The 25593-nt window shown below is 40.9% G+C and overlaps 2 protein-coding genes across 2 annotated transcripts in view; one reads left to right on the forward strand and one right to left on the reverse strand.

The window, feature by feature from the left end:
* LOC147311807 (TSC22 domain family protein 1-like) overlaps positions 1-15554 on the forward strand; it is a 48993-nt gene extending 33439 nt beyond the window's left edge. The window contains exons 2-3 of the mRNA XM_086267743.1: positions 12073-12124; positions 13909-15554. Coding sequence (XP_086123869.1) covers positions 12073-12124; positions 13909-14178 — 322 coding nt within the window. The 3' untranslated portion in view covers positions 14179-15554. The remainder of the gene's footprint in view (positions 1-12072; positions 12125-13908) is intronic.
* Positions 15555-17272: 1718 nt separating this feature from the next.
* serp2 (stress-associated endoplasmic reticulum protein family member 2) lies at positions 17273-24518 on the reverse strand. Its single transcript, XM_086267364.1, has 3 exons — positions 24325-24518; positions 21017-21089; positions 17273-17744 (listed from the first exon to the last, which is right to left on the reverse strand). Exons 1-3 carry the CDS (start codon positions 24406-24408, stop codon positions 17704-17706), a joined length of 198 nt encoding a protein of 65 aa, XP_086123490.1. The 5' UTR covers positions 24409-24518; the 3' UTR covers positions 17273-17703.
* Positions 24519-25593: the final 1075 nt, after the last annotated feature.

Below are 25593 nucleotides of genomic sequence, written 5' to 3' on the forward strand. Positions count from 1 at the left end.
TCGTTTGTGTCTCTCTCCCTTCTTGCCGTATGACTCAGTGAGAGTACTAATGCAGAGGCGGTGGATCTAGGCCATTCCAGTCCCCATGTCTCTGGCAGACTCTCTCCCTCCTCCTTTGCCTCTCCCCTCATGTGTGACTTTTAATTTAGAGTGAGGACTGAGGACTTGCTGCTGTCAGCCCAAATGTTCGAAAAGCCCATCCCTCTGTCACGTATGGATGCCAAAATGACCACTCATCATTCCTCCCTGCTTCTCTGACTCACTCAGTAGCTCTCTGTCATTCTCCATAGTCAGGGTGTCACAGTGGAAAAACCACTGCCAGGACTTACTGGTAAAGTCTGTGTGTGCTCCCCACTATCAAACTACAGCACAGCCAAAAGCCTTTACAATTCAACAATTCAATGGGCCTCTTTTCTCATCACTGGGACGCGCCAGGTCCTTTCTTTTTTATTTTATTTTATAAAAACAAAACATTTACAGTTTACATTTTCCCCTCAGAAATGGCAGAACTGGCTGCCATGTTTAAAAAAAAAAAAAAAAAAAAAAAAAAAAGAAGAAAAAAGAAAAGAAAAAAGAGTGAATTAAACCAGAAACTGTATATTAGGGATAGACAAACAAATTAGAAGTAATTAAGGAGACAGATAACATCAGAATAAAATTACTCATATTAAATTTTAGCTACATCAAAAGCATGTTATGACAGGAAACTGCAAATACGTCATTCCAACTTATTCATGTATAGCTTACTGTGAAATCTGGTGTAATGGTGGTATTAACTTTTCTCCATACAACATTATTGTTGTTCTATTTTTCTTGTGCTTGCTTTTTTTTCTATGTTTTCCTTTGTTTCGTTCACTTGTCAGAGTCTATAGGTGAAAATTAACGTGTGGCTAATTTTTGCACTTTTTACAAATGTGGTGTGGCTTTGTGAGAATTTCTCCCCCAACCAAAGAATTTCGTTGAGTCTGTGGTCAATCAGAAAGTTACTCTGAGATGATGATATGAGGATGATGACTGCAGGTTGGAAGTACCCAACTTTTGAAGCTAATCATCATATCTGTGAAATTAAGCAACAGAGATCACCTCAGGTCTATGGGAAGTCTGGTTTCTGATGGTTCAAAATAAGAAGTAAATGCATGATAACCCAGCAGTGCATCTGCTTCTGTGTAGTTTAACTTTTGCATGTGTTTAGGCTGCAGAAAGGTGCAGGTCACCTGTGTGCTCAGTTACTTGCAAGTATGGAGTAATTGTTTGTCTTACTAGCCTCAGAAGGGAAATGTGTGTTCATATGTACTGTAAAAGGGGGCCCTTTCTTTAATAAGTATTCCTCATTTTTAAGTTTTAATTATTTTCTCTAAATAAATAAAAATCTTTCCACTGGAAATATAGTTGAATATAAAACATTAACTCAAAAACTAAAAAAAATTAGTCCTTCAACACACCCGTTAAAATAAAAATAATCTCTAAGAATATGGTTTACCTTAAATATAATGCCATAAACGGGGTGTGGCATGAGCTGCCCAGAAGTCATGTGGTACTGATTCATATCCCCTGGATTGTGCTCATCCTTTACCTGTTGTTTCTTGGCGGGCTGTCTCTAAGCCAGCAGAGGCCCTGTGAGTAGGGCTGCTCGATTATGGCAAAAATGATAATCACGATTATTTTCACTGAAATTGAGATCACGATTATTTGACGATATTTATTTAACCCTTTAAGACCTACTATAGAACCAAGTCCACCAGAGCTTATATTATTTTTTTACATGCTGTAGTGCCATTTGTGGGAGCATTTCAAGTTGCTATACAACTGTTATAGCCCATATTTTACTAATATGTATGCATTAAGTCCATAGTAACTACATTAATTGCAAAAAAGTGCAATAAACTACAAAAAAAATTGAAAATCGCTTTTGTTTTGTTTACATATCTTTCTACTTGGAGAAATTTAAGAGGTTTATCCCTCAAAACTTTAAATACAAAAAAGTTGCAAAAAATAGTTTACAACAACAGGAAATTTATTTTGAGTGTCTTCATAGTTTTATTTTGGAGATACAGCAATTTTTATATATTGCAGGAAAAACAAAAAACAATCCTGATGATGCAAATTTGCAAAGAAAACAGCATGTGCATCATTTCACTGTGCGAAGTGTTACGAACAGCTGATAGGAACGGCAAAGCGTGTTTCTGGAATATTATGTTTTTGTTCCTGCAAGCGCTTTTTATGCAATTTTTGCAAAGCTATATGTGGAACGAAACCGTGACCGAGGACAAGCTGATGGCATAAGATGTAAGTACAACTCCTCCGGTTTCATATGCAAAACAAATTATTGCGCTAGCTTACACGGTTCAGATTCTACAGGGATTTAAAAATAGTTACGCAAAACGGAGCGTGCAGCTCTGACCGGCTTTAAAGGGTTAACAATGACTTTAAAAAAATAATATAAAATAGTGTGCAACACCACTGAAGGTTTTTTTTTTAAACTCTCTTTTCAACCAACGGCAGTCACTCTCCTCTCCAAATAACTTCTGCTTAGCTTTCCGAGCTTCCCTCGGGTCCTCTTAATCAGCGGTCTCCAACCTTTTTTGCGCCACGGACCGGTTTATGCCCGACAATATTTTCACGGACCGGCCTTTAAGGTGTCGCGGATAAATGAGGGAGGGGCTAATAATCGGCTCAGTCATTTTTAATGATCGTTGAAAGCCCAGATCGTAATCGTGATTAAAATTCGATTAATTGAGCAGCCCTACCTGTGAGTATATGTTGTGTTTTCTATCTGTGGAAAGCACTAAGCCATCTTAAAGCTGCCATCCAATGAGATATGACAAGATAAGACCCTAAAGCACAGGGTCTCTGGTCTGTCACACAACGGGCTGGCATATGTACTCGTAAAAGGACAAAGACATGATTTGGTTTGAAGTGGCGAGTTGAGTAACCAGTGTCAGGAATGCTCTTACCGTCTTTGACAGGAAACCCTAAAATCCTGTTGACTTTGAGTTCAAGGGAATTTTGTAGCATTATTAATCTCTGTCACTAAAGGTTAAAGGACTGATTTGTAGTTCTTGAGACCAAAAAATGCTACAAACTCGGACTCCGCGTAATCTTTTTTAAGATCTGTTTTATTTTTTTGCATATGTCTCAGGCTATAGAGACCACAGGAGCAGGGAACTCATTGGTCCACATGCTAATCTGCGGTGATGGTTTATGTAACTCCTAGTATCACATGATCACACGTCACCACCGGCTCAGTAACTGGCTGTATTCAGTAAATCACTCACTAGTCAGCCATTCAAACACAAATGAGTGACCGAGGAAAAAAAATAAGGAGCTCATGTACAGTCATAACCTGGCACGCTGCCTTTTATTCACTGTCCAGCTGCAGCTGCGTCTTTTGCTGTGATCTAGCACGCTGAATTTAATAAGGCACGAGTGGTGTGGGTTTTTTTTTTTTTTTTTTTGGTGTTTGTATTTTAAAAAAACAAAACAAAAACCCACACTAAACAAAGAAGGTCAGGGACACACTGCTGCTGCGCTTACTCTGGAGTGTATATGCTGCTGCTAACGGACGGCTCCATGAGAGTGCGGGGGATACGAGTGCAAGGCCATGACGAGATGGCAATGAAGCTTTTGTTCTGGGAGCTGGAGCAGCATCTCAAAAGGTAAAATGAAAACAGGGAACCCCCACCGCCATCACCACCTCACCCCCTTCCCTAAAGGGGTCTGTATACGGTAGCTGTGAATAGACCAGTCACTACAGTAGCTGCACACAAAAGGCTGCATGGCTATATTGTCCTTTGGTTCAGTCATGCAGGGCTTCAGGGGTGCATTAGCACTGCATGTTCTTTTAATTCACGTGTAGCAGATAAACTGTAGGGAGTGTTTGATGTATAGTAAATGTGCAGATGGCGAGTAGACGATACACTGTGTAGTCCATGTGTGCTGCTTACTCATATCTTCTGGTGGGGTGAGTAATTAAAACCTACAGCATGCTGCTTTTTTTTTTTTTTTTTTTTTTTTTTTTTTGGCCAAATTCTGCTGTTTTATTTTATTTTTTTAAATTGGCCTCTTGTTACAAAATGGGGCCATCTCCTCCATCATCTCATATGAAGTCCTATTTTTGCAGCAGATGCAGCCCACAGTGTCATTTCTGTACTTCCTGTTGAGGTGTTCTTGATAATATGCACAGAAAATGCGTTAAAATCATTGTTGTTGGTGTTGTATAAAGCACATTATACTTATAATGGTATCCGCTACATGTACATAGTTTTTATTGAAATAAGTGCTTAGTAATTGTGGTCAGATAAAAGCAGAACATCATCCAGGAGCTGGGTTATTTCTCTCCAAGTTTCTTCAGTAGGTCACTGGGCTGGTGTGTTGTTTTACAGCAAACTAGCGAGGCCATTCATTGGTTGGCTGGCCTGCGTATGACACTGCCAGTTATTGCATGCATAGTTTAAACACTACAGTGTTCTGTAATACATCAGCGAACAGAATAAAGAAGAATTACTGTGACTTTCATAGCAGCATTTTAATGGGTTCACTGCATCTGTGGCACATGGTGGTGGCAGAAATAAACTGAAATGTTTTTAATGACTGTGATGGACTGGTGAGCCATCCTGTCCTGGCTATACTGGGACAGCTGAGATAGGCTCCAGCCTTGGATGGATGGATGCTTTTAATTGCTGCCTTTCTTAATAGAAACAAAGAACACACTCATGCAGACCTCAGCAATGAAAACATCCCTTAAATAGAGTTGGAAAATGGGTACTAATGTCTAATTGAATTTGTGAGGTGCTTCAACCCTGGATTCGTTTTTTTTCTTGGGGGGGGGGTTGTGTTTTTTTTTTTGTTTTTTTTTTGTTCCCCCCCCCCCCCCCCCCCCCAAAGGTGCAGTGTGGAGTATATAGCTCATTGGAGGGTGTTTGTAGTCGTAAATATGCCGCAGCCTGGTGAGGAGTTACTTGGGGCTTTTACAGAGGGACTAAAGCTTCAGCTGTAAAGGGAAAAAAAGGATGATTGCTTTGTTTTTATGTCTGAAAGCCGCAATTGTAATAAAATAAAATTTGATTTGTTGTTTCTATGTTACTTGATACCAGTCAAAAGGTGGGAAAATGTGAACTGCATCTTTGTGCTGGCCAGCAGGGGGCGACTTTTGTGGTTTCTGAACGACTTAAGTTGTGCAGAGTAGGCCTGGGTATCACAAACAAAAATACTGCATGATCTTCACTGGCAACTATTGGAGTATTCTTTGAATTCTGGAGACAATCGATACAAATGTAGTAGTTTGTGGGCAAAAGCTGGTGCTAGCTGGTTAGGATGCCAACTTGCAGTTTTACTAAATTAACTTGGAACACTCACATTTGCAAAACAGTACATGTGTGTCTAATTTGGCCCACAGTCGAGCTCAAGCACCAGGATATTTAGACAAAAATGACTGCACCTCAATGAATATACAACCCAATTACAAAAAAAGATGACTGAATAAAATAGGTCTTTATGAGATTTCGGTAGAACACAGAAAACTATCAAATGTTTAACCTAAGACATTTTATTAGTTGGTTACAAATATTCACTCTGTTTAACTTTGATGGCAGCAACACATTTCAGGAGTTGCCCTGCCTGCATTCCAACTTTTTAACCAATGGAAAAATCATGAAGCTAATAAGACACAAAGATGAACTGGGACTGCTGAAAAACGAGAATCCTCTATCAGACAAGAATGGGACAACTTCCTCTGTCCCAGCCTCCGGACTTAACTACGTTTCTGTCAGAAACTCTGGATTTATTTGATAATTTGAGTTAAAACTTTATAACCAGTTTAAAATTTTGTCCTAAAAGGTAAAAAGAAAAGCCCCTCTGTCTTCACTGATGAGGGCTTTAGTTCAGGATTTTATTAGGTTTAAATCACGTGTGGGGAAACTAAGTTACTAAGTTTCAGTAGTGTTTTTGTGCAAGTTGCACCTTGAAAAGCTTGTTCCTAGCTTTTCCTGGAAGTGCATCAAGTTTTTCAGCGTAAACACGTATAGCTCCTACCAAGCCTCAATGTAACTCCATATACGTAGGTCTAATTTGGACCTTATGCGTGGGTGTTACTCCTCAGCAGCCGCTCTTGTACTGGCTATTTGGGGTGTGGATAATTGGCTAAACCCTCTTCCAGTCAATTGACCGGAAGAGATAAGCACTGCTCAGAGCTTCTTATTGAGGTACTTGGCTTTTCGGTAAGTGTTTGACTGAGGACAAGGGTGTGCGAGGCGGGCAAGAGTACAAAAAACAGTTTGTTCATAGTGTTGGTGCTTACTGATGCCCAAATTAGCTTAAGCCACCATTTGTAAAGGTGACTTCTGGTATCCAGCTGGTGCTTTGTTTTTGAATACTTCACCTGAAAACACTAAGATTAGACCCCTCCCATTCTTCAGCCTGCTGTGGTACTTCATACATCAAAATGTAAAAATGCCCAAAATTTCATCATTCCAGTTTTGCAGTTCTGAGATTTTACTGCTTTTTTTTGTTTGTAGATTTGGTTTCATTTTTACTCCTGGCTCAGTAAAACATGTAACTTAAATATGATGCTACCAAAGTAATCGGTAACAAAAATAATTAGCTACAGTGTGCAAGTAGATGTAGAGAATTGTCATTATTTTTATCCAGTCTTTCTTAAAAAAAATAAATAAATAAAATAAAAAGACAATAGTTGTGCATCATATGGCCCCTTGAGGGTTAAGCTCCACAATCAGTTGTACTCAGTGCCTCAGTTTTCCCGATGGAAAATTATTCTTGGGCGTAATACTGCAGGACAAAGGCACAAGATCACTGACACTTGTGACTATTTGTAAGAAGATTAGATTAGATTAGATAGAACTTTATTAATCCCTCGGGTGGGTTCCTCTGGGAAATTCGATTTCCAAAAAAGCACAGCACCGACAGAAGTTACAGAGTTACAGAATATTATATATATATATATATATATATATATATATATATATATATATATATATATATATATATATATGTATGTATGTATGTATGTATGTATGTATGTATGTATGTATGTATGTATGTATGTATGTATGTATATATGTATGTATATATGTATGTATGTATATATGTATATATATGTATATATGTATGTATATATGTATATATATATGTATATATGTATGTATATATGTATATATGTATATATGTATGTATATATGTATGTATATATGTATATATATATGTATATATGTATGTATATATGTGTGTGTATGTATATGTGTGTGTATGTATATATATATGTGTGTGTATGTATATATATATGTGTGTGTATGTATATATATATATGTGTATGTATATATATATATGTGTATGTATATATATATATATGTGTATGTATATATATATATATGTGTATGTGTATATATATATGTGTATGTGTATGTGTATATATATATGTGTATGTGTATGTGTATATATATATATATATATGTATATGTATATATATATATGTATATGTATGTATATACATACATATATATAAATAAATAAATAAAATATACGAAGGGGATAAATAGAATAAATAGGAATAAAAATACAAGTGAATTGCACATTTCAAGTATTGAGGTCTATTGCACTGTTGACTATTTACAAAAGTATTGCACAAAAGGTATTGCACAGTGAGGTGAAGAGGCACTACAGCTTAGTTGTTCCCCCCTCCTTTGTCCTCCTGTTTCCCCTCCCTCTCCCCTCCAGGGAGGAGTTAAACAGTCTGATGGCGTGTGGGACAAAGGAGTTTTTAAGTCTGTTAGTTCTTGTCTTTGGGAGAAGCAACCTGTCACTGAACAGACTCTTCTGGTTGTTTATGGCCGTGTGCAGAGGATGTCTGGCATTGTCCATAATGTCCATCAGAATAAGAATACATAGAAATATAAAAAGCAGTTTTATTAAACATAAGGTACACACATACACATAAAAGAAACCAATAAAACTTGAAACGACAGAAGTTCAAAGAAGTTGTAAAGTGTTAACATTAAAATCCAAGTGAATGTTTTACACGTTGCTCTGTTCAGTCTTTAGCTCTTGATTCAGGGTTTTAATTGTAATAATACAGGCATTTATTTTTTTGGGGCCCTGAGTTGAATTCATGGGGATGTTGAGTCCTCTTTGTTTTATACCAGCTTGCTTGCCACAGATTTGTCTTCATAGCTGTCCTGTGCTTGCTGGCAAGTCCGTTTCTCAGCTGTCTGGTTATAATTCGCATTCTGACCTCCTGATGAAACATTAACTCGTTCTGACCACAGAAACTGGACCTTAAGTTTCTTCACACTAGTTTTGTGGCTTGATTGCTGTATGATGTGGACATGGGTGTGATCAGAGGCGTGAATGTCAAGAGTTTGTATAAGAGATTTTAAGGACTTTGCGTGTGTTTGGGGAATGTGTGAGAGTGACCTTTTCACCGGGTGTAGGGAGGTATATGGGAGAGGGTGGTGCGCTGTGGGTGTCTGATGTGGAAATGTTTGGAAATGTAGGAGTTGTTTGAGTCTGTTGAACAAAGACTCCCATCTGTAATGTGTGTGAAAAAACTTTTGGGTGTGTAGATTTCAGTCAAATTAGCTGCAGTGACCCACCATGACTGCCTTGAAGACAGACATTTGATAACAGTGTAGAATTAGGTAAGATAAGAGGTCTTTATGTTTACAAATAGTAGCAAAATTTCCACATTATAGCAACCAAAACAGTAAACACAACCAACAACAAAACAAAATTAGTGGAAGTGAAATTAATCATAATGAAAAAAGCTCAGTTGAATAGGATGAAATAAAATAACGTAAGATTACGAATATGTCTCTGAAGTAAAACCTCAAAAAATATGTAGACATGGATCATCTTGCAGTAAGGAGGAGCATCTGCTTTATTTACTTTTGTTTCTGTTTTAACTTTTTTTTTTTTAACCCAACACAGCCATTGCACATCAGATGTACTTGTATGTATCCCAAAAGTCTGTAATTTAATGTGCTACTGCAGTCAAAACATGAAAAACAACCAATCTGAAAAAGTATAGGTGTACAACTTTATGAAATGGCACTAAAGAACTCCTCACTTTGTTCTATTTCACTAAATTGAAATTACAATAATCCAATAAAGAACTTAATATTTCAAATTCCAACAAATAAATCCAGATATTATGATATGAGGGACTGAGTATTTACACAAACTAAATCAGAATGATATGCATACATGTATACCAGTATAATAAAAGCAAATGAAATGCATCATCCATATGCGCTCAAAACCACAAAACTAATCATGTAAACCACATTTGTCTGACCAGTATTTGCCAGACAAATGTTGATTTCTCTATACATAGTTTCACTGTTTCAGAGAGCAACAGTTTATGGCAGATGAAAAATTGAATATGTTGTCTAATAAGGCTGTTATAGGTGAACATGATCTTTTTCAGAGGGTTCAGAGTTTGTAATGGTTGTTTTACAACAGAGGTATCTGCTCCCCTCACACTGGAAATCCCACTCACTGTGTTCAAAAGGAAAGCCCAGGTCTTTCTGTCATTTTGTTTGTAATATACATAATGGTATATTCTGCGAGAGTCAACACTGTTTTATGCAGAGGACAAACTGCCTCAGTTATGTATCTTTTAAAATCTATTCAATAAGGAGAGACTTGTGGGGTGATGGATTTTTCTGAAATGTGCTTATACAGTGTTTGGCCTGCAAATATTTGAGAAAGAAAATGGTCTGGAAGTGGAGGACCTTTTATTTCTATGTATACCATCTCTGTTCCCATTTGGTAAGACAGTCTTTTTAATGCCAGAGTCCTTTGATAATAATCCTCAAAGTGCAATACATCACAAGGCCGCAAGGGGGCAACATATGTACACGAAATAACACTAAGTGCCCACCTGAAGTATTTTAAATACGTTCATTTCTGTGTAACCTAAAATAAAAGCTAAGCTGTTCTTTTGATTATGTTCTGTTAGTGCAGATTACATGGACCAAGTTGACTTTCATCTGAAGTTTCAGTGTTCAGTTTTATTTGTAGCATCAATTCGCAACAGCACACTGTGACCCTACAGAATTGGAGATACCCCCAGCAACAGTAGGGAGGAAGATCTTCCTTTTTACAGAAAGAAACCTCGAGCACAACCAGATTCATGGAGGAGCAGACTTCAGCTGTTCTGTGTGGGGTTGGCATGTTCTCCAAAGATATGAATGTTATAGATTATTTAGAGGATCTAAGTTACCCACAGGCACCACAACACATGTGAAAATTAACTTAAGTAATAAACTAAATGTTACCGTTAAGTTTGACCCCCTTGGATGAAAGTCTTTCTTACTGTGGAGACTACAGCAGCAGCAGCTGATACATTCCCTGTCCGTCAACCTTGTGCGTCTTGTCTAAATAATTTATCGTCTTATCTGTCCCTGAGCCATTTCTCCGTATTATAAGCTCTTTCTCATAATGGACACTGGCCCTCATGGGTGCCAATGAAATAATGCCTTAGTTTGGACGAGAGCGTGGCTAGGACCAGTAGTGCAAAGCAACTTAGTACATTTACATGGAGCACAGTTGTGATCATTTATAAGTATTTAAGTTATGCTCATTCCCTTTCTGCTCCACCATATTAAGTTTTGTAGTTTGCACTCCATATTGTTACAATCTTCAGTTACTTGTTATTTAGGAAGATTTTTTACAAACGTTATTTTGGTGTTTTAATTTTTGGTCCATGCAAAAAGTTGCATTGCTCCTAAAGGATAGAGCCTTTATTATTCTCTGGTGCAGAAAGCTGTTCTACTACTTTGAAGCCCACTGTTTGGGGCGCGTGCAATAGTAATGTGGAGGTCACAAATGACTGGCAGGTGTGCAGATGTCAGCATAGATCTTCGTGCTCACCATTTTGAGGAAAAATGTGCATTCACTGAGTGGTTGGCAAGCGGTTGCTTGTTGTTTTTAGGTTAAATTGGTCAGGTTGTGCCAAAACAAAAAATCTCCAAGCTGCTGCGATTGCCGGTCATTTGCAAGGAAGATTTCCTGCAAATGCTCGCCAAATACATGTACAACGTTTACCTTCATGTCAATGTTGAGCCTCACCACTGTAAGAATGTTTGAAGAGGCATTCAGGGAATTCAAATTCTTTTCCCTCTAGCGACGGGTAGATGCCAGGGGATTGCCAGCTAGTGTCTAGGCCTGTGAGTACAGATAAAGATATGGCCATCCAGCAATGATTTAAAATGATTAAATTCAATAATATATGATTATGGGGGGGAGCTGTTTTTCGGATATTCCCCCTTTGTGCTGCTGGACTATGATTTTATGCCGAAACCAGTCGGCAGAGCTGCAGGTGTGGGCGTTCCCTGCATATATTACGCAAACAGACTCAGCCTCCACCAATCGGAGGTCTGTCTCTTTCTGCGCGTGTGTGGATAAATCATCCAGCCTCGTCCTTAGCTGCAGATCTGTGTGTACGCGCGTCGCTGTGATGAACTGACCTTGGCTTACATCCGTACCGCTGCAGTCAGTGCGCGAGCTTTACCGGAGAGAGGACCAATAACAACAAAAGGAAAGGGGGAAAACACACAGGGAAAGAAGCGCGTGGATGTGCCACGCAGATCCTGTAAATCATGAACAGCATGAATGCTCCGTGCTACACCATGGCTATGGATCTAGGCGTGTGCCAGCTGAGGAATTTTTCCATATCGTTCCTGTCGTCGCTGTTGAGCGCGGAGAGCTCGCACGTCCAGCTCGATAATAGGTGAATGCTCCGTCAGCTGCTTCACCTGCAGCGCTGTGCCTTTTCCTCATGACTGTGTAGCATCCAGCTTAGATGACTGTAAATGCTCACTGTGAGGGGAAAAAAGAGCATAAAAAATTCCTGCTTTTATAGAAAATTCCAGATGTTTCTAGTAGCGACCTACATTTCTATAGAGGGAGCTCCTCAGGCTCTGCGGTTCGCTTTCCTCTATTCTCTGCATTTCTCTCCATCCATCTTATTTGCTGCTTTTCTCTTTCCCCCCCCCCTCCCTCCCCCCCATTGCAGCACAGTTTGGCTTAAAATGGATTTATTTCTCTTTTCTCTTGCAGTTCATCCGGAGCCAGCGTTGTGGCCATAGACAACAAGATAGAGCAAGCGATGGTGAGTTTTTCCTTTAATTTGTTGTCTTCGAATTGCTATAAGATGTCTTAATAGGGTATTCCTTAAAAGTATTTTACTTTAAATCACCTATATCTGGAACTTCGTCATCCCAGTGTACTTAAGTGTTTATTTGAATTTCTGGCAAACAAAACGTTAACGAATTGTGAAATAAAACCGCTAATACGTGGAGAATAGTGCAATAGTGTGAGACTTCAGAACTGACGGGTGACCGGACGTAAAGGTGAAAGTAGTTTAGCTAACTCAAAACGAACCGCTGGTTCCAAGTTGAAAGAACATCCCGATTATTACAAATATAAAATAAATATAAAATTATAAGCACAACAGCCGATCAAAAAATAATCAAAGTTTTAAAAAGATCTAGCCCTTTATTTCCAGAAAAATCTAAAGTCTCTGTTGTCTCTGCTGTCAGCTCTTGTTGCTAGGCAAACTGGAAGGCTTGCAGCCTGGGTATAAATATCTCGGGCTCTGATTGGCTAACACTTAAACGTGGGCCGGCTTGCTGACGTAGCACCTTGGGAATATTCCCTCTCAGCTTCTCCTTTCATCATCATCTATTATATTATCCCAGATTAGATTACATAGAGACTCGCTTCTAAAGATCTCTTTCCACTTACTCCTTCATGAACTGTTAGTTTAATGTTTTAGGTAACTATCATTTTGTTGTTGTTTTGTTGTTATAGTAGTTTATTTTTATTTTTCTCTCTCGAAACATTCGTTTTTTCATAAAATAGTTCAGTATAATGAAGGCTGGCAGTGCTTTTCCATGAAAAGATAACACACAGCTTCAATTTAGGGATACTTTCAGCTTGAATGAAAGTTCCTGACTTTTTCCAAATAAAATAGGTCAGCTTTAAATGTTTGTTTTCCCAGATCAAGACATAAGACAGGTAGCTTTTTCTTTTGCTGGTGTTTGCAATTGAAAATTAGCTGGATCCTTAAAGACTAGTTAGATTTTAATAAATGTCCCTTAATGTTAAGAACAGTTGATTTATGGAAATCAGAAAGCAACTGAAGAGGATAATAAATTAAGTCTGATCCAGAATGTTACTTTCTAATTAGTCACAACAACATTTATAAAATTAAAAGGAAATTTTAAATAAATAATTCAACTCAAAAGTGTTAGTAGTTTTGTATAAGGCAATAGCTGTGTCACATTTCCTTCCGTAAATTCGTCTCCCTGAGGAGATCAAGCCTTAGGAGTAACCTCAAAGCGCTTTGTATTGTAAGGTAGAGACCTTCCAGTGATATAGAGAAAACATCAACAATCAGACGACCCCCACTCCCACCCCACCCCCGTGAGCAAGCACTTGCTGACAGTAGGAAGGAAAAATTCCATATTAATTAATTTAAAGTTAGCATAATGTGTCGTCAACAACTTGATTCAATGTCATTTCACTCCTGACTTCAATGTGTGCAAAGCAGCAAAAGAAGGTACTCAGTGTGTAACGGGACTGAATAACATTGTCCTGTGAGTCTTGTCCAGTCTCTTCTTACAGTGAGGATTACAGCTTATTTAGTAAACATTGGCATTGTAATAGCGCTGTGTTTCAAATTGGTGCATATCTATTAAATGTAAAAATGTGCAATTTCCATTTGGTTTAACAGATGCTACCTGTTATTTTATCCTTCTCCTTATCAACCTCATCCTTAAATTTAAATTCACATCAAACGGTTACAATTATGATTTTTGCCTAAAGGCACAACCTAATTTACCTGATGTTTGTGGATTCCTGTCGTAAACCTCTACCTCCTGTCTTTTTCAGGACCTGGTGAAGAGTCACCTCATGTACGCCGTGCGTGAGGAGGTGGAGGTGCTGAAGGAGCAGATCAAGGAGCTGATCGAGCGTAACTCCCAGCTAGAGCAGGAGAACACGCTGTTGAAGACGCTGGCGAGCCCCGAACAGATGGCCCAGTTCCAGGCCCAGGTTCAGACCGGCTCGCCACCTACCCCTCAAATGGCCGCCACGCCGGGACCCGCAAGCGCCACCACCCTCTCCCAGTCTGCAACACACAGCTCCGGCCCCTCGGCGTAGCCTGGCCCAGGTGGAGAACTTGACTTTTTTGTTTGTTTGTTTGTTTGTTTGTGTTGTTTGAGCTCTGGCACAGCCGCCGAGCCAAACTTTGCCTTCAACCGCAGGAGGCTACGCCGTTAAGATGAGAATTTGCACATTTTATCTCAGAAGGATGCAGACAGAGGGACGAGCGGGGGCTGCGCTCGGAGGCACGGGGGGAGGGCGACAATCTTGAGATGCTGTACATGAAGTTGTTTTGAACATTTGCCAAAAAAGTCCCCCTCTTTTCATCAACTAGAATGTCTTACAGAGGAACAGCTCATCAGTGGAAACAATGCTTAGATTTAAATAGAAGAAAGAAAAAAAATCACTGTGCCTGAGTGATGTCGACTACACCAGTGGGTGGAGCAGCAGGATTGATAGTTTCCTGTTTTGCAGAATGATGTAAATAAAAGAAGTTTCCAGGTTGACGGACTCAAGAGGAAGACACCTTCTCCAAATGAAGAATGTGAGCAATCATCACAGACTCCCCCCATCTGGAATGGGGGAGTTTGGGGTGGGAGGGGAGGTTCTTTACAGCAGCATTGATGATGATGGTATGATCTTTTAGCTGTGGGTTGATGGGATGAACAAACCGTGGTTTCTTATGGAGATGATGATATTCTATTTTCAGTATTTCAACCTCCTCGTTTTTGCCCTCGAAGCTCCTCATTGCAGTTTTCTCAGCCCTGCAGTGGCATGTAATTTAAACCTTATCAGACAGGGTTGAGACTTCTTTTGGGCTAAGCTGCATTTTTTCCCCTTTTTGTTTTCCTAAAAGATTCGAGAGGGCAGAGGATGATGTATATTTCTGTATAGTGTAAGTATCATGTAAAATAGAGAGGAGGTGGTGGTGAAGATAAACAACAGATGCTATCTAGGTCACACAGATTGATGCAGATGAGTCTTGCCCAGCCTGTGTCATCTATTTTTAATGCTGTATTTTCAGGACTGTGGGTGGACGAGGAGTTTAGGATATTTAACTGACAACAAGCAGCCCGACTGTGTTGTCCATAACCCTTACTGCAACATTAACTCTTGACTGTAAAACCATTTCCACTTGGTTCTCTTTTTCTTTCTGGAGTATTGCACTCTTTATTTTATTTTATTTTTTTTTTTTTTGACAGTGAAATACTTTTGGATGAACAATATCTTAAAGTTCAATTTAAAAAAAAAAAAAAAAAAAAAAAAAAAAATACAAACTCTAGAGATGTTCTTTTTCATTCTGTGTATCAGTTGTATGCTCATGTTCTGTGCATGTTTCCGCAATGACCGGATGAGATATTGTAACATACATACCACAATTGCACTTGACAGCTGCACTTCACAACTTTCAATAAACATGGTTAAGGAAGAAATGACTCCTTTTTTTCTCCTCCCCTCCCCAGTTTTCCTGTCCAATTACTGCGCTCATGAATGAAAAGAGTGACCACATTTGGACAAGAGTGGAGCATTAACTAAAATAAAACGCATGATTTTGTGAACTTGAAATAAACTAACTAGAGGAAATCGCTTTAATTTTGGGATTAATTTGGTAAAATGTTTCTGTGATGAGACTGAAAGACAAGAGGTTGACACTCTGGATGTCTACTTGGTTAACTTAAAACTTGCCTCTGACGTATCCCCTCCATATAGTAACCATGAAAAAGACAAAGCAACTGAAATTGCATTAAATTAAAAAGAAAAAGTCAAATGAAAGAGGTTAGGTTGGTATCCCTGTTTGCAGCTACAGCTGAAAAAATCTGGGAACTAGTCTAATGTTAAACTCTGACAACCACTGGACAATTAGTGCAACTCAACTCTTTGCAGTAAGGGAGTTGACTCAACTGGTTGGCAGCTGTGTGTGTGTGTGTGTATATGTATGTGTGTGTGTGTGTGTGTATATATATATATATATATATATATATATATATTTTTTTTTTTTTTTTTTTTTCTTTTTAAAGAAGGTTGGAGCGTGACCACTGCATCAATATTAGTTTAACATCTGAAATTCTGACTGGACTCAAGGAGTTTATATAAATTTCTGTGTATGTATATGGAGACAGAAGTGATTTTCACTTCACATTTAATCACAGCTATTATCACAGATTGCTCATAACTGTCCACTTGTCCCTGTTCAATCGCAAGCTGATGGCAGACAGAGCCCATCTTTACACAACAAAGTCGTTTTGAAACAAGTAGTTGTACACCAGGTGCCCGTCTCCAACTGTTACAAAATGAATGAGACCGCTGCACATTGTGACTGTAGCATTAGTTAGAGAGGCCATTACAATCTCTAAGATCTCCAATATCCAGGTGGATGACTTATAAAATAAACTCACCTTCCTCAGTTGCTGTGGAGGGAAAACTATCCAAAGAGGCCAGACCTCCCATGGCTTGCTTTCTTTATATGAAACTGCCTCCTACGAGCAATTACATATAACCACAATGGGCTCTGCATGTATTTAAGAGTCAGGGAATTTTACAGACTCCATTAAAGTGACGCTAAAAAAAACCAAACCTAAACAAATGCATTTAAGCTCCAGAAAATAAAAACAAAAATAAATATATAATTTGGATAACTTGCAGATGTAATTAAATTCAGTGTTTACATATCAAATAATGTTATCTTAGCAGACAGCAATTAAGTCATATTACAAACACAGTTTGTTTGTAATATGACTTTAAAAAGTCATATTACAAACTGTGTTACTGCTCTGTAACGCGTAACAGTTAAACAAGGTGATATTCACACTGGTTTAATGCACTGGGATCTCATTTGTTCCCTTTAGGTGGCTGAACTGAACCTTAAATATAGAAAGCAGTGTTTTTGTTTGTCATTCTCAAACTTCTAAATCACCCCCTGATCCCTCTCATTACTGAAAATACCCACCATCTCTGTTTAGAGGGAAACCATATTTAAACTGGAAATGCAAGATTATGTACACAAAGTTCTGATAGCTACTTTACAAATGAGCTGTATGCGTACCCCGGGTGACATTTAAAGCATTTAGCTGCATCCTGCTGCCACCTACAACATGAAACCTCTGACGGGTGGAGTGAGTATCGTGCTCTGGTAAAACAGAGTCTACGACAGCAGAATTAAACGTGGACGTTTTCTAAATGCTCAACATTTATTTGAAAAAACATTCTTCATAGACTGACAGTGAATTATACAAGTATGGCACATTGTTAGCAGGAATCACTGGTCGCACAGTCACACACCACCTCTCTCTCTCTCTCTCACACACACACACACACACACACAAAATGAATCACGATCTCCAGCCGGCGTGGTCTCAGACTGTCCATAGAAAAGCTGTCAGTACCACAGACTGCAATACTGTAAACGCTGATCAGGGGCAGGGTGGTGTCTTTAGGGTCAGCTTCAGGGGGACGCTTCTCTCCCTCTCTCTCCAAGGAGTGGCATTCATCTCTGGACCTCTGGAGGGTGCACAGGTGAGGCGCTATGAGGGCATGAGGAGGGTTTGGGGGGTAGAGGGCAGGGGTCCAGAGTCTTCTCCTTCATCACATCCCCATACGGATGCTCTGGATGATCTGAAATATGGCTGAGAGCACACAGGGAGACACGACGTCAAAGCCTTGACAGGAAGGAAAACAGCGTGGTAAACAGCCATGACATCATTTCTCATCTGGATTCTCTATCCCGTTCCTGGGTCCAATTTCCCGCTCCAATCAGCAGCTTTTTTTTTTTTTTTAAAAGTCCTGTCAACTCTGTGATACTTTTTAAAACTGCAGCAGATGTGTGTCCCTGTAATGTGGCGTCAGTTTGTGGGTCGCTCACTGAAACACACTGAAAATCTCATTGTCCATCCATCCATATTCATGGATGGCCAGCCACCCTTCGGAGGAAGCTCATTTCTGCCGCTTGTATCCGCAATCTCGTTCTTTCGGTCACTACCCACAGCTCGTGGCCATAGGTGAGGGTAGGGACGTAGATCGACCGGTAAATTGAGAGCTTCGCTTTTACACTCAGCTCCCTCTTCACCACGACGGACCAGTGCAGCGTCTGCATTACTGCAGCTGCAGCCCCAATCCGTCTGTCGATCTCCGGCTCCCTTCTCCCATCACTCGCGAACAAGACCCCGAGATACTTGAACTCCTCCACTTGGGGCAGGAACTCATACCCGACCCGGAGTGGGCACTCCACCCTTTTCCGGCTGAGAATCATGGCCTCAGATTTGGAGGTGCTGATCCTCATTCCCGCTGCTTCACACTCGGCTGCGAACCGTTCCAGTGCGACCTGGAGGCCCTCACCCGATGAAGCCAACAGAACCACATCATCCGCAAAAATCAGAGATGAGATTCTGAGGCCACCAAAGCGAAAGCCCTCCGCCACTTGGCTGCGCCTAGAAATCCTGTCCATAAAAATTATGAACAGAACCGGAGACAAAGGGCAGCCCTGGCGGAGCCCATCACCCACCGGGAACGAGTCCGACTTATTGCCGGCAATGCGAACCAAGCTCTTGCAACGGTTGTATAGGGATCGAATGGCCCGTAGCAATGGGCCAGACACCCCATACTCCCGCAACACCTCCCACAGGACACCCCGAGGGACACGGTCGAATGCCTTCTCCAAGTCCACAAAACACATGTAGACTGGTTGGGCAAACTCCCATGCACCCTCAAGTATCCTGGAGAGGATAAAGAGCTGGTCCAGTGTTCCGCGACCAGGATGAAAACCGCATTGTTCCTCCTGTATCCGAGGTTTGACTAGCGGACGAACTCTCCTTTCCAGCACCCTGGCATAGACTTTCCCAGGGAGGCTGAGGAGTGTGATCCCCCTGTAGTTGGAACACACCCTCCGGTCCCCCTTCTTAAAGATGGGGACCACCACCCCGGTCTGCCAGTCCACAGGTACTGCCCCTGATCTCCACGCAACATTGCAGAGGCGTGTCAACCAGGACAGCCCTACAACGTCCAGAGACTTCAGGAACTCGGGGCGGACCTCATCAACACCAGGGGCTCTGCCACCAAGGAGTTGTTTAACTGCCTCAGTGACCTCGCCCCCGGAAATTGGCGGGTCATTCCCCTCATCCTCAGACTCTGCTTCCTCCTCGGAAGACGTGTCAGTGGGATTAAGGAGGTCATCGAAGTATTCCTTCTACCGCCTGACAATTTTCTCAGTCGACGTCAGCAGCGCTCCGCCAGCACTATACACAGTGCAGGTAGAGCACCGCTTTCCCCTCCTGAGACGCCTGACGGTTTGCCAGAATCTCTTCGAGGCAGTCCGAAAGTCTTTTTCCATGGCCTCTCCGAACTCCTCCCACACCCGAGTTTTTGCTTCAGCCACTGCCCGAGCCGCATTCCGCTTGGCCTGTCGATACCTGTCGGCTGCCTCCGGAGTCCCACAGGCTAACCAAGCCCGATAGGACTCCTTCTTCAGCCTGGTGGCTCCCTTCACCTCTGGTGTCCACCATTTGGTTCGGGGATTACCACCACGGCAGGCACCAACCACCTTGCGGCCGCAGCTCAATGCAGCAGCTTCGGCAATGGAGACGCTGAACATGGTCCATTCGGACTCAATGTCCCCAGTCTCCCTCGGAATGCTGTTGAAGCTCTGCCGGCGGTGTGCTTTGAAGATCTCGCGGACTGGGGCCTCTGCTCGACGTTCCCCTCACACCCTCACTACGCGTTTAGGTGCACCAGGTCTGTCCAGCGTCCTCACCCGCCACCTGATCCAACTCACCACCAGGTGGTGATCAGTTGACAGCTCAGCCCCTCTCTTTACCCGAGTGTCCAGATCATATGGTCGCAGGTCTGGTGATACGATTACAAAATCGATCATCGACCTACGGCCTAGAGCGTCCTGGTGGAAAAAAAAAAAACATTCTTGGCAAAAGCGAAAAGCGAAAAGCAAAAGCGAAAGAATTTGCCAAGAATGAAGAAATGTATTTCTATGATCTTACTCCACGGCCACGTTCATACATGTGAAAGTCTCCATCTCATCGTTTTGAATTGAATTCTAATGAGCATTTAAAAGATGTTTTTAAGTTCGTGACTTTTCCAAAATTTTTCATCGTTACTGTAACGACAGAAGTATTTAGGGCTTAATCATACTCAAGTGGTAGCACAAATGCTTTACCATCAAAATATACACAAAGTACTTAAAATAAACCCCTGATCCCATCCATGCTGTCCTCTAAGCAATTTGTAAGACTTCTGGTCAAGCTGTCATGCGGCACAGCTACATGATGCAAGCTCCAATGACGTGACGTGAAGGTCATGCAAATCGATAGGCCGTTTCAGCTTTGGAGAAAAATTTACTACACCCTGGGTTTGAAAAAAATGTCTGGGATTCTCCCGTAGACCGAATTATCTTCTGATGCCACCGTCATCTGAAATGGAGGAGGAGCTTAATACGGGTCAACCTCTCTTTTACTAAAAACAGACAAGTAACACGATGTGAGACTTCACACTTCACAGCACTCTAGTCTTAAAGCATCAATAGACACGCTACACTCCCCTGTGAACACAGCCCTGCTCCAATGAGGCTGATTAAATGTGAGTGCTTAATAAATCTACTGGATTGGGGATGTGGAGCTCCAGTGGTCAACTGCATAATTAATTAACATTTGATTTGAGTGAGCCTTTAAACATGAAATAAGCCTTATCTGTGTATATAAAACACTTAATTTAACACAGTTACTGAAGGTCCAGTCATCTGAGTGAGATAATCAAAGCATTAAAGAGCTGCTGGGTATTGAACACAGACTGATACATCACATCAGTCTGACTTTAGGTCCTAAAATCCAGCATCACTGACCAGTTGAAACCACTTTCTTCTGTAGATATTTTAAAAAAAAGAAAACGTCCGTACCTGATCCACACACAACAAACACAAAGAGGGCGAGCAGCCAGGGACCCACAGGATACTTCTCTTCTTGTGGCCGCTGTGGAGGAGAAACACACATCATGTACGTCAGCAAAAATGTGCTGCCGAGCAAACACAGAGGCTTCCCTGCTCCTTGTCCAACTTCAACAACTGTTTTTGCAGTGATAAACCTCAGAGTCTAATTATACACTGAAAGGTGCAGGGTCAGCACTTCTCTCTCCCTCTTTACACGGTGGCTCATCAGTCAAAGGTTTAGAGAGCAGCCGTGATGAGCTCATCTGGTTGGATGTGTTAAACCTGGACCACATGCAGCTTGATTTGATCTCAAGTGGGCTCAACCTGAAAAAGTTTTGCCAGTAACTTAAAGAAGGGAGAGAATTTGTATGTTTACATCTAAAAATATTTCACTTTAACTTTAAAAAAAAAAACAAAGAAAAATATTATTCCTTTCCAAATTATTCTCTTATTTAATGAGACATTCACTCTATTATTATTAATATAATAACATGTACATATCTTATCAGACACCAGCAACCAGCTCAAGGATTTAGCAGCAGAAACCCTGATAATCACAACCAAAGCATTCAGAGGAGCATCTATGAACCCATGACACATTGAGCCTTGAAGCAGATGGGCTACAGCAGCAGAAGACCACACTGGGTGAAACTCCTGTCAGCTAAGAACAAGAATCATTGGAAGATTAGAGAAACGTGGCCTGGTCTATGAAACTCAATTTCTGCTGCAATATATAGATGATAGGATCCAAATTTGGTGTAAATAATATGGCAGTATGATTCCATCCTGACTTTCATCAACAGTTCTTGCAACACCTTCCTAATAAATTGGCCAGTGTGTCTGGCGTCACAGTGCTGCTCGTCTTTAGCTCATCTTGGTCTAGAAATGCTTCCACTCCCTGTGTAATACCATGGGGATCACCAGAGAAGGATTATCACAGAGCTTTATTGGAAAACTAGAGCAAATGAGCAAATTTGACATTCTGCATTACATGTCTGCTGTTGGGATGTCAAACGTGTGAGGAGGAGGAGGATATGTGAAGAAAACTAATGTTGACATCACTGAATAGAGTTACCGAGACTAACAGAAATGAAAAGAGAAAACTTGTGGAGAAGACAACCCTCCATGATCCCTTTACTGACCTTGAGAACAGATACTAAAGTTAATAAATGTTTAAATCCACAGTAGTGGAAAAGAGTGCAGATAAAAATGAAAATGTGAAGGACGTATTAAAGATATTTTAAAATGTTCCACAGTCATTAAAAGTAATTAATAGTAACTAATAAAACTCATAAGCGCCATCTAACATCTATTTTCACTTTTTTAATTCAGTGTTTTTTTTGGTTTTGCTTTGTGATATCAGCTTGCCATTCAACTGCACTGACCTCAGTGAAAGGTGGGAGCAGGTGAGACAAACATGTTGAGTAGCAGGGATGTCAAAAGGGCAAAGACTCCTGTTCAGCTCACCTATTTTGGCATTAACTGTATTTTCTTAGATTTTACAGCTTTTGCTACATTCATACTACACCACATTCATTGATTCAAAAACAATTAAATGAGAGAAAAGCTCCAGTTGGTTCTTTTTTGTCTTTTTTGGGGGGGAACTTCACAAAAATCTTCTGGGCAACGAGCCACCACAAACTTTTCTGCAATTTTTTTTGCAAATGTCTTTCTTAAAATTTTAGCCCAAATGGTTGTGATGCTGTAGTAAGTGAAAGAAACCAATGTTTTCTAGCATGTAGAAATTGCACGGTTTTTTCAATTCAACTCAACTTTATTTACATAGCGCCAAATCACAAAAACAGTTGCCTCAAGGCACTTCATATTGTAAGATAACCATTCTACAATAGTGGACTTGGCGACAGTGGGGAGGAAAACCTCCCTTTTAACAGGAAGAACCCTCCAGCAGGATCAGGCTCAGTGAGGGGCTGGTTGGGGGTTAGGGGAGGCAGGAAAAATGTAGAGTGCTGTACAGTGGTCCTTCGTTTATCGCGGGAGTTACGTTATAACAAATAACCCGTGATAGGTGAAATTCATGAAGTAAGGAAAGTTTTAAAGTCTGTCTCCTGAATCCAAACTGGGAGCTGGTTACATAGGGGTGTCAACACAAGGCCCAGGAGCCAAAACTGGCCTGGCGAAGACGCCAAACAATGTGAAGGAGGTCCTAAATAAAGTTAAAAGTCCAAAATGTAAGTTTTACAAGTCTTATTTTTGTTTTTTTAAACAATTGGTCCACAGTAAAACAAACAACAACAACAAAAATTTCCAAAAAATTACCAAATAAATCTGATAAATAAATCGTACGTTCTTTTATTTACCAAAAAGCCTTTTATCATTTGTTTTGTTTCATTAGGGGGTGGCTGTAGCTCAGGTGGCAGAGCAAGTCAGCCACTAATCAGAAGGTCGGTGGTTCGATCCCAGGCTGCCTCCTGGCTGCATGCCAAATATCCTTAGGCAAGATACTAACCCCATGTTTGCCTACTGGTGGTGGTCAGAGGGCCCGGTGGCGCCAGTGTCCGGCAGCCTCGCCTCTGTCAGTGCGCCCCAGGGCAGCTGTGGCTACAATGTAGCTTGCCATCGCCTGTGTGTGAATGGGTGAATGACTGAATGTAGTGTGAAGCGCTTTGGGGTCCTTAGGGACTAGAAAAGCGCTATACAAATGCAGGCCATTTACTTTTAATCATTTTTGTATTTTTAAAAAAATATATTTATTTCTAACAAGTCTTTTCTGTTACTTTATGATAGCTCAGTAATTAATGTGTAGTTAAACTTCTTCACCATGACAGAAAGTTTCACCGGTCACTTAGCACATGAACACCCACACATGTGGCCCACAATGTAGAGTAAAATAAAGTGATGGGTTTATTGGGGTTTATTTTCCTTTTCCTTGATGACAACCAATTATTTGTTTTTAAATCAATGCATTTCAGACGTGCTCTCACGTTTACCGCTGATTTTATGTCAGAATTAACGGGTTTCGGCAATTTTCCTGCCCTAACTGCAGCCTCTTCACCCGGACAGCAACATGCAGTGTGCGGCGGTCACGAGCGGAGTGAATCCAGTCTGAATAAATTACACCCCGATCCGCTCCGTGTGAAATAAAACACACCGCACATATCACGCTGAAGCTCCCAAGTCGCTCAGCACCCTGACACCTTTAACTGACAGCTGGCACCATCAGCACTACCATCACCGCTGCGCTCACGCCGGGCTGAACGTCACCTCTCTGGGCTAACGTGTCAGGTTGGCGTCGCTCTGCGTGTCCGTTAGCGGCTCACCAGCGTCTTGGCTACGTTTCCTCTTTGAGTGATGTTCTTGCTGTGCTTCTCGTTGGCCATGCGGATCCTCTGTTTGGCCACCATCTTCACCGGGATACGCCAGTCTGTTTTTAGCCTGTTGTTTTCTGATGCTGCAGGTTGACGACAGCAGCAGCAGCGGCGCCTGCGTCAAGTCACCAAAAGTCCGCGAAGAAGAAACCGGAACCGAAGTGCGATAGCGTTCAAAATACGAGCACGAAGCTATTATAACAAATTTTTATGCTCTATTCTATGGTATTCGAAGTTCAGAAATCCAACACGTGACTATCTATATATGCTTACTGTACGTTTAAATCGTTGTAAGACTTAAGTTATAAGAAATTATACAAACTGTTTACCGAGACTCTTACTTTGAAGGGCCCCACAGGATGTTGCGTGTTGTACGTTGTTGAGCTTGAAAACAGCATCCCCATGCACCTGGCGCGTTCAGGGGCGCGCTCCAGCTATCGATGACTGAATAATAGACTATGATTGAAAATAAATGAAATAGAAAACGAGTCGTCACTGTACGACTCATTTTCTGTACACGTATTTTGTAATAAATATTATGAGATGATTAAAAATACTCTAATTTCTATCCATCCATCCTCTTTTGCTCATCAAGTTTGTGGGTTTACATGTCTGTCATCTACCTAAATATAACGATGCGTGTTTTGAGACAGCCTAAAAGTTACCTTGTTGTTTGCCTTAAAAAAGAAGATTGAAATGTTTTTTTGGTCCAGTGGTTACCAGTCAGAAAGCCAGTGGTTTGATCCCTAGCTCCTTCAGTGTGCATACCAAAGTATCCTTGGCCAAGTTACCTCACCCTTAGTTGTCCTCAGTGCATCCATTTCACTTTGTGGGATTCTTGTTTTGACATTTCAAAGCACTTATTACAAGTCTCATTCACCTATCCAGACAGGTGCTTTTGCCTAACATTCACAAAGTTGCTTTTATTCATCTGGATGTAGCTTTTCAGCGGGAGAAATATTTCATCACTCGTCTAAGTGACCTAATCAGTCTCGGCTGACTGCAGTTTCCCCACCCTTAAAAACCATATATTTGCATAATAACCTAAAGAAGCACCAAAAACAGGGCATGGGGTCATGGCCATTGATCAGTGATCATGAAACTGAGTACTATCCACAGATCGGTGGGGGACGACTGCAAGCACTGGATTTATTCTTGGTTGAGAGATGGTTGTTCCTGTGGTGATGTGTGGGTGTTCATGTGCTAATGGGGTTTTGCCAG

Source organism: Aulonocara sp. 'chitande type north' Nkhata Bay, linkage group LG16, assembly GCF_057382095.1.
Source record: "Aulonocara sp. 'chitande type north' Nkhata Bay isolate Kocher_YH1m ecotype deep benthic linkage group LG16, A_spYH_male_GT1.1, whole genome shotgun sequence".
Classification (NCBI taxonomy): Eukaryota; Metazoa; Chordata; class Actinopteri; order Cichliformes; family Cichlidae; genus Aulonocara; species Aulonocara sp. 'chitande type north' Nkhata Bay.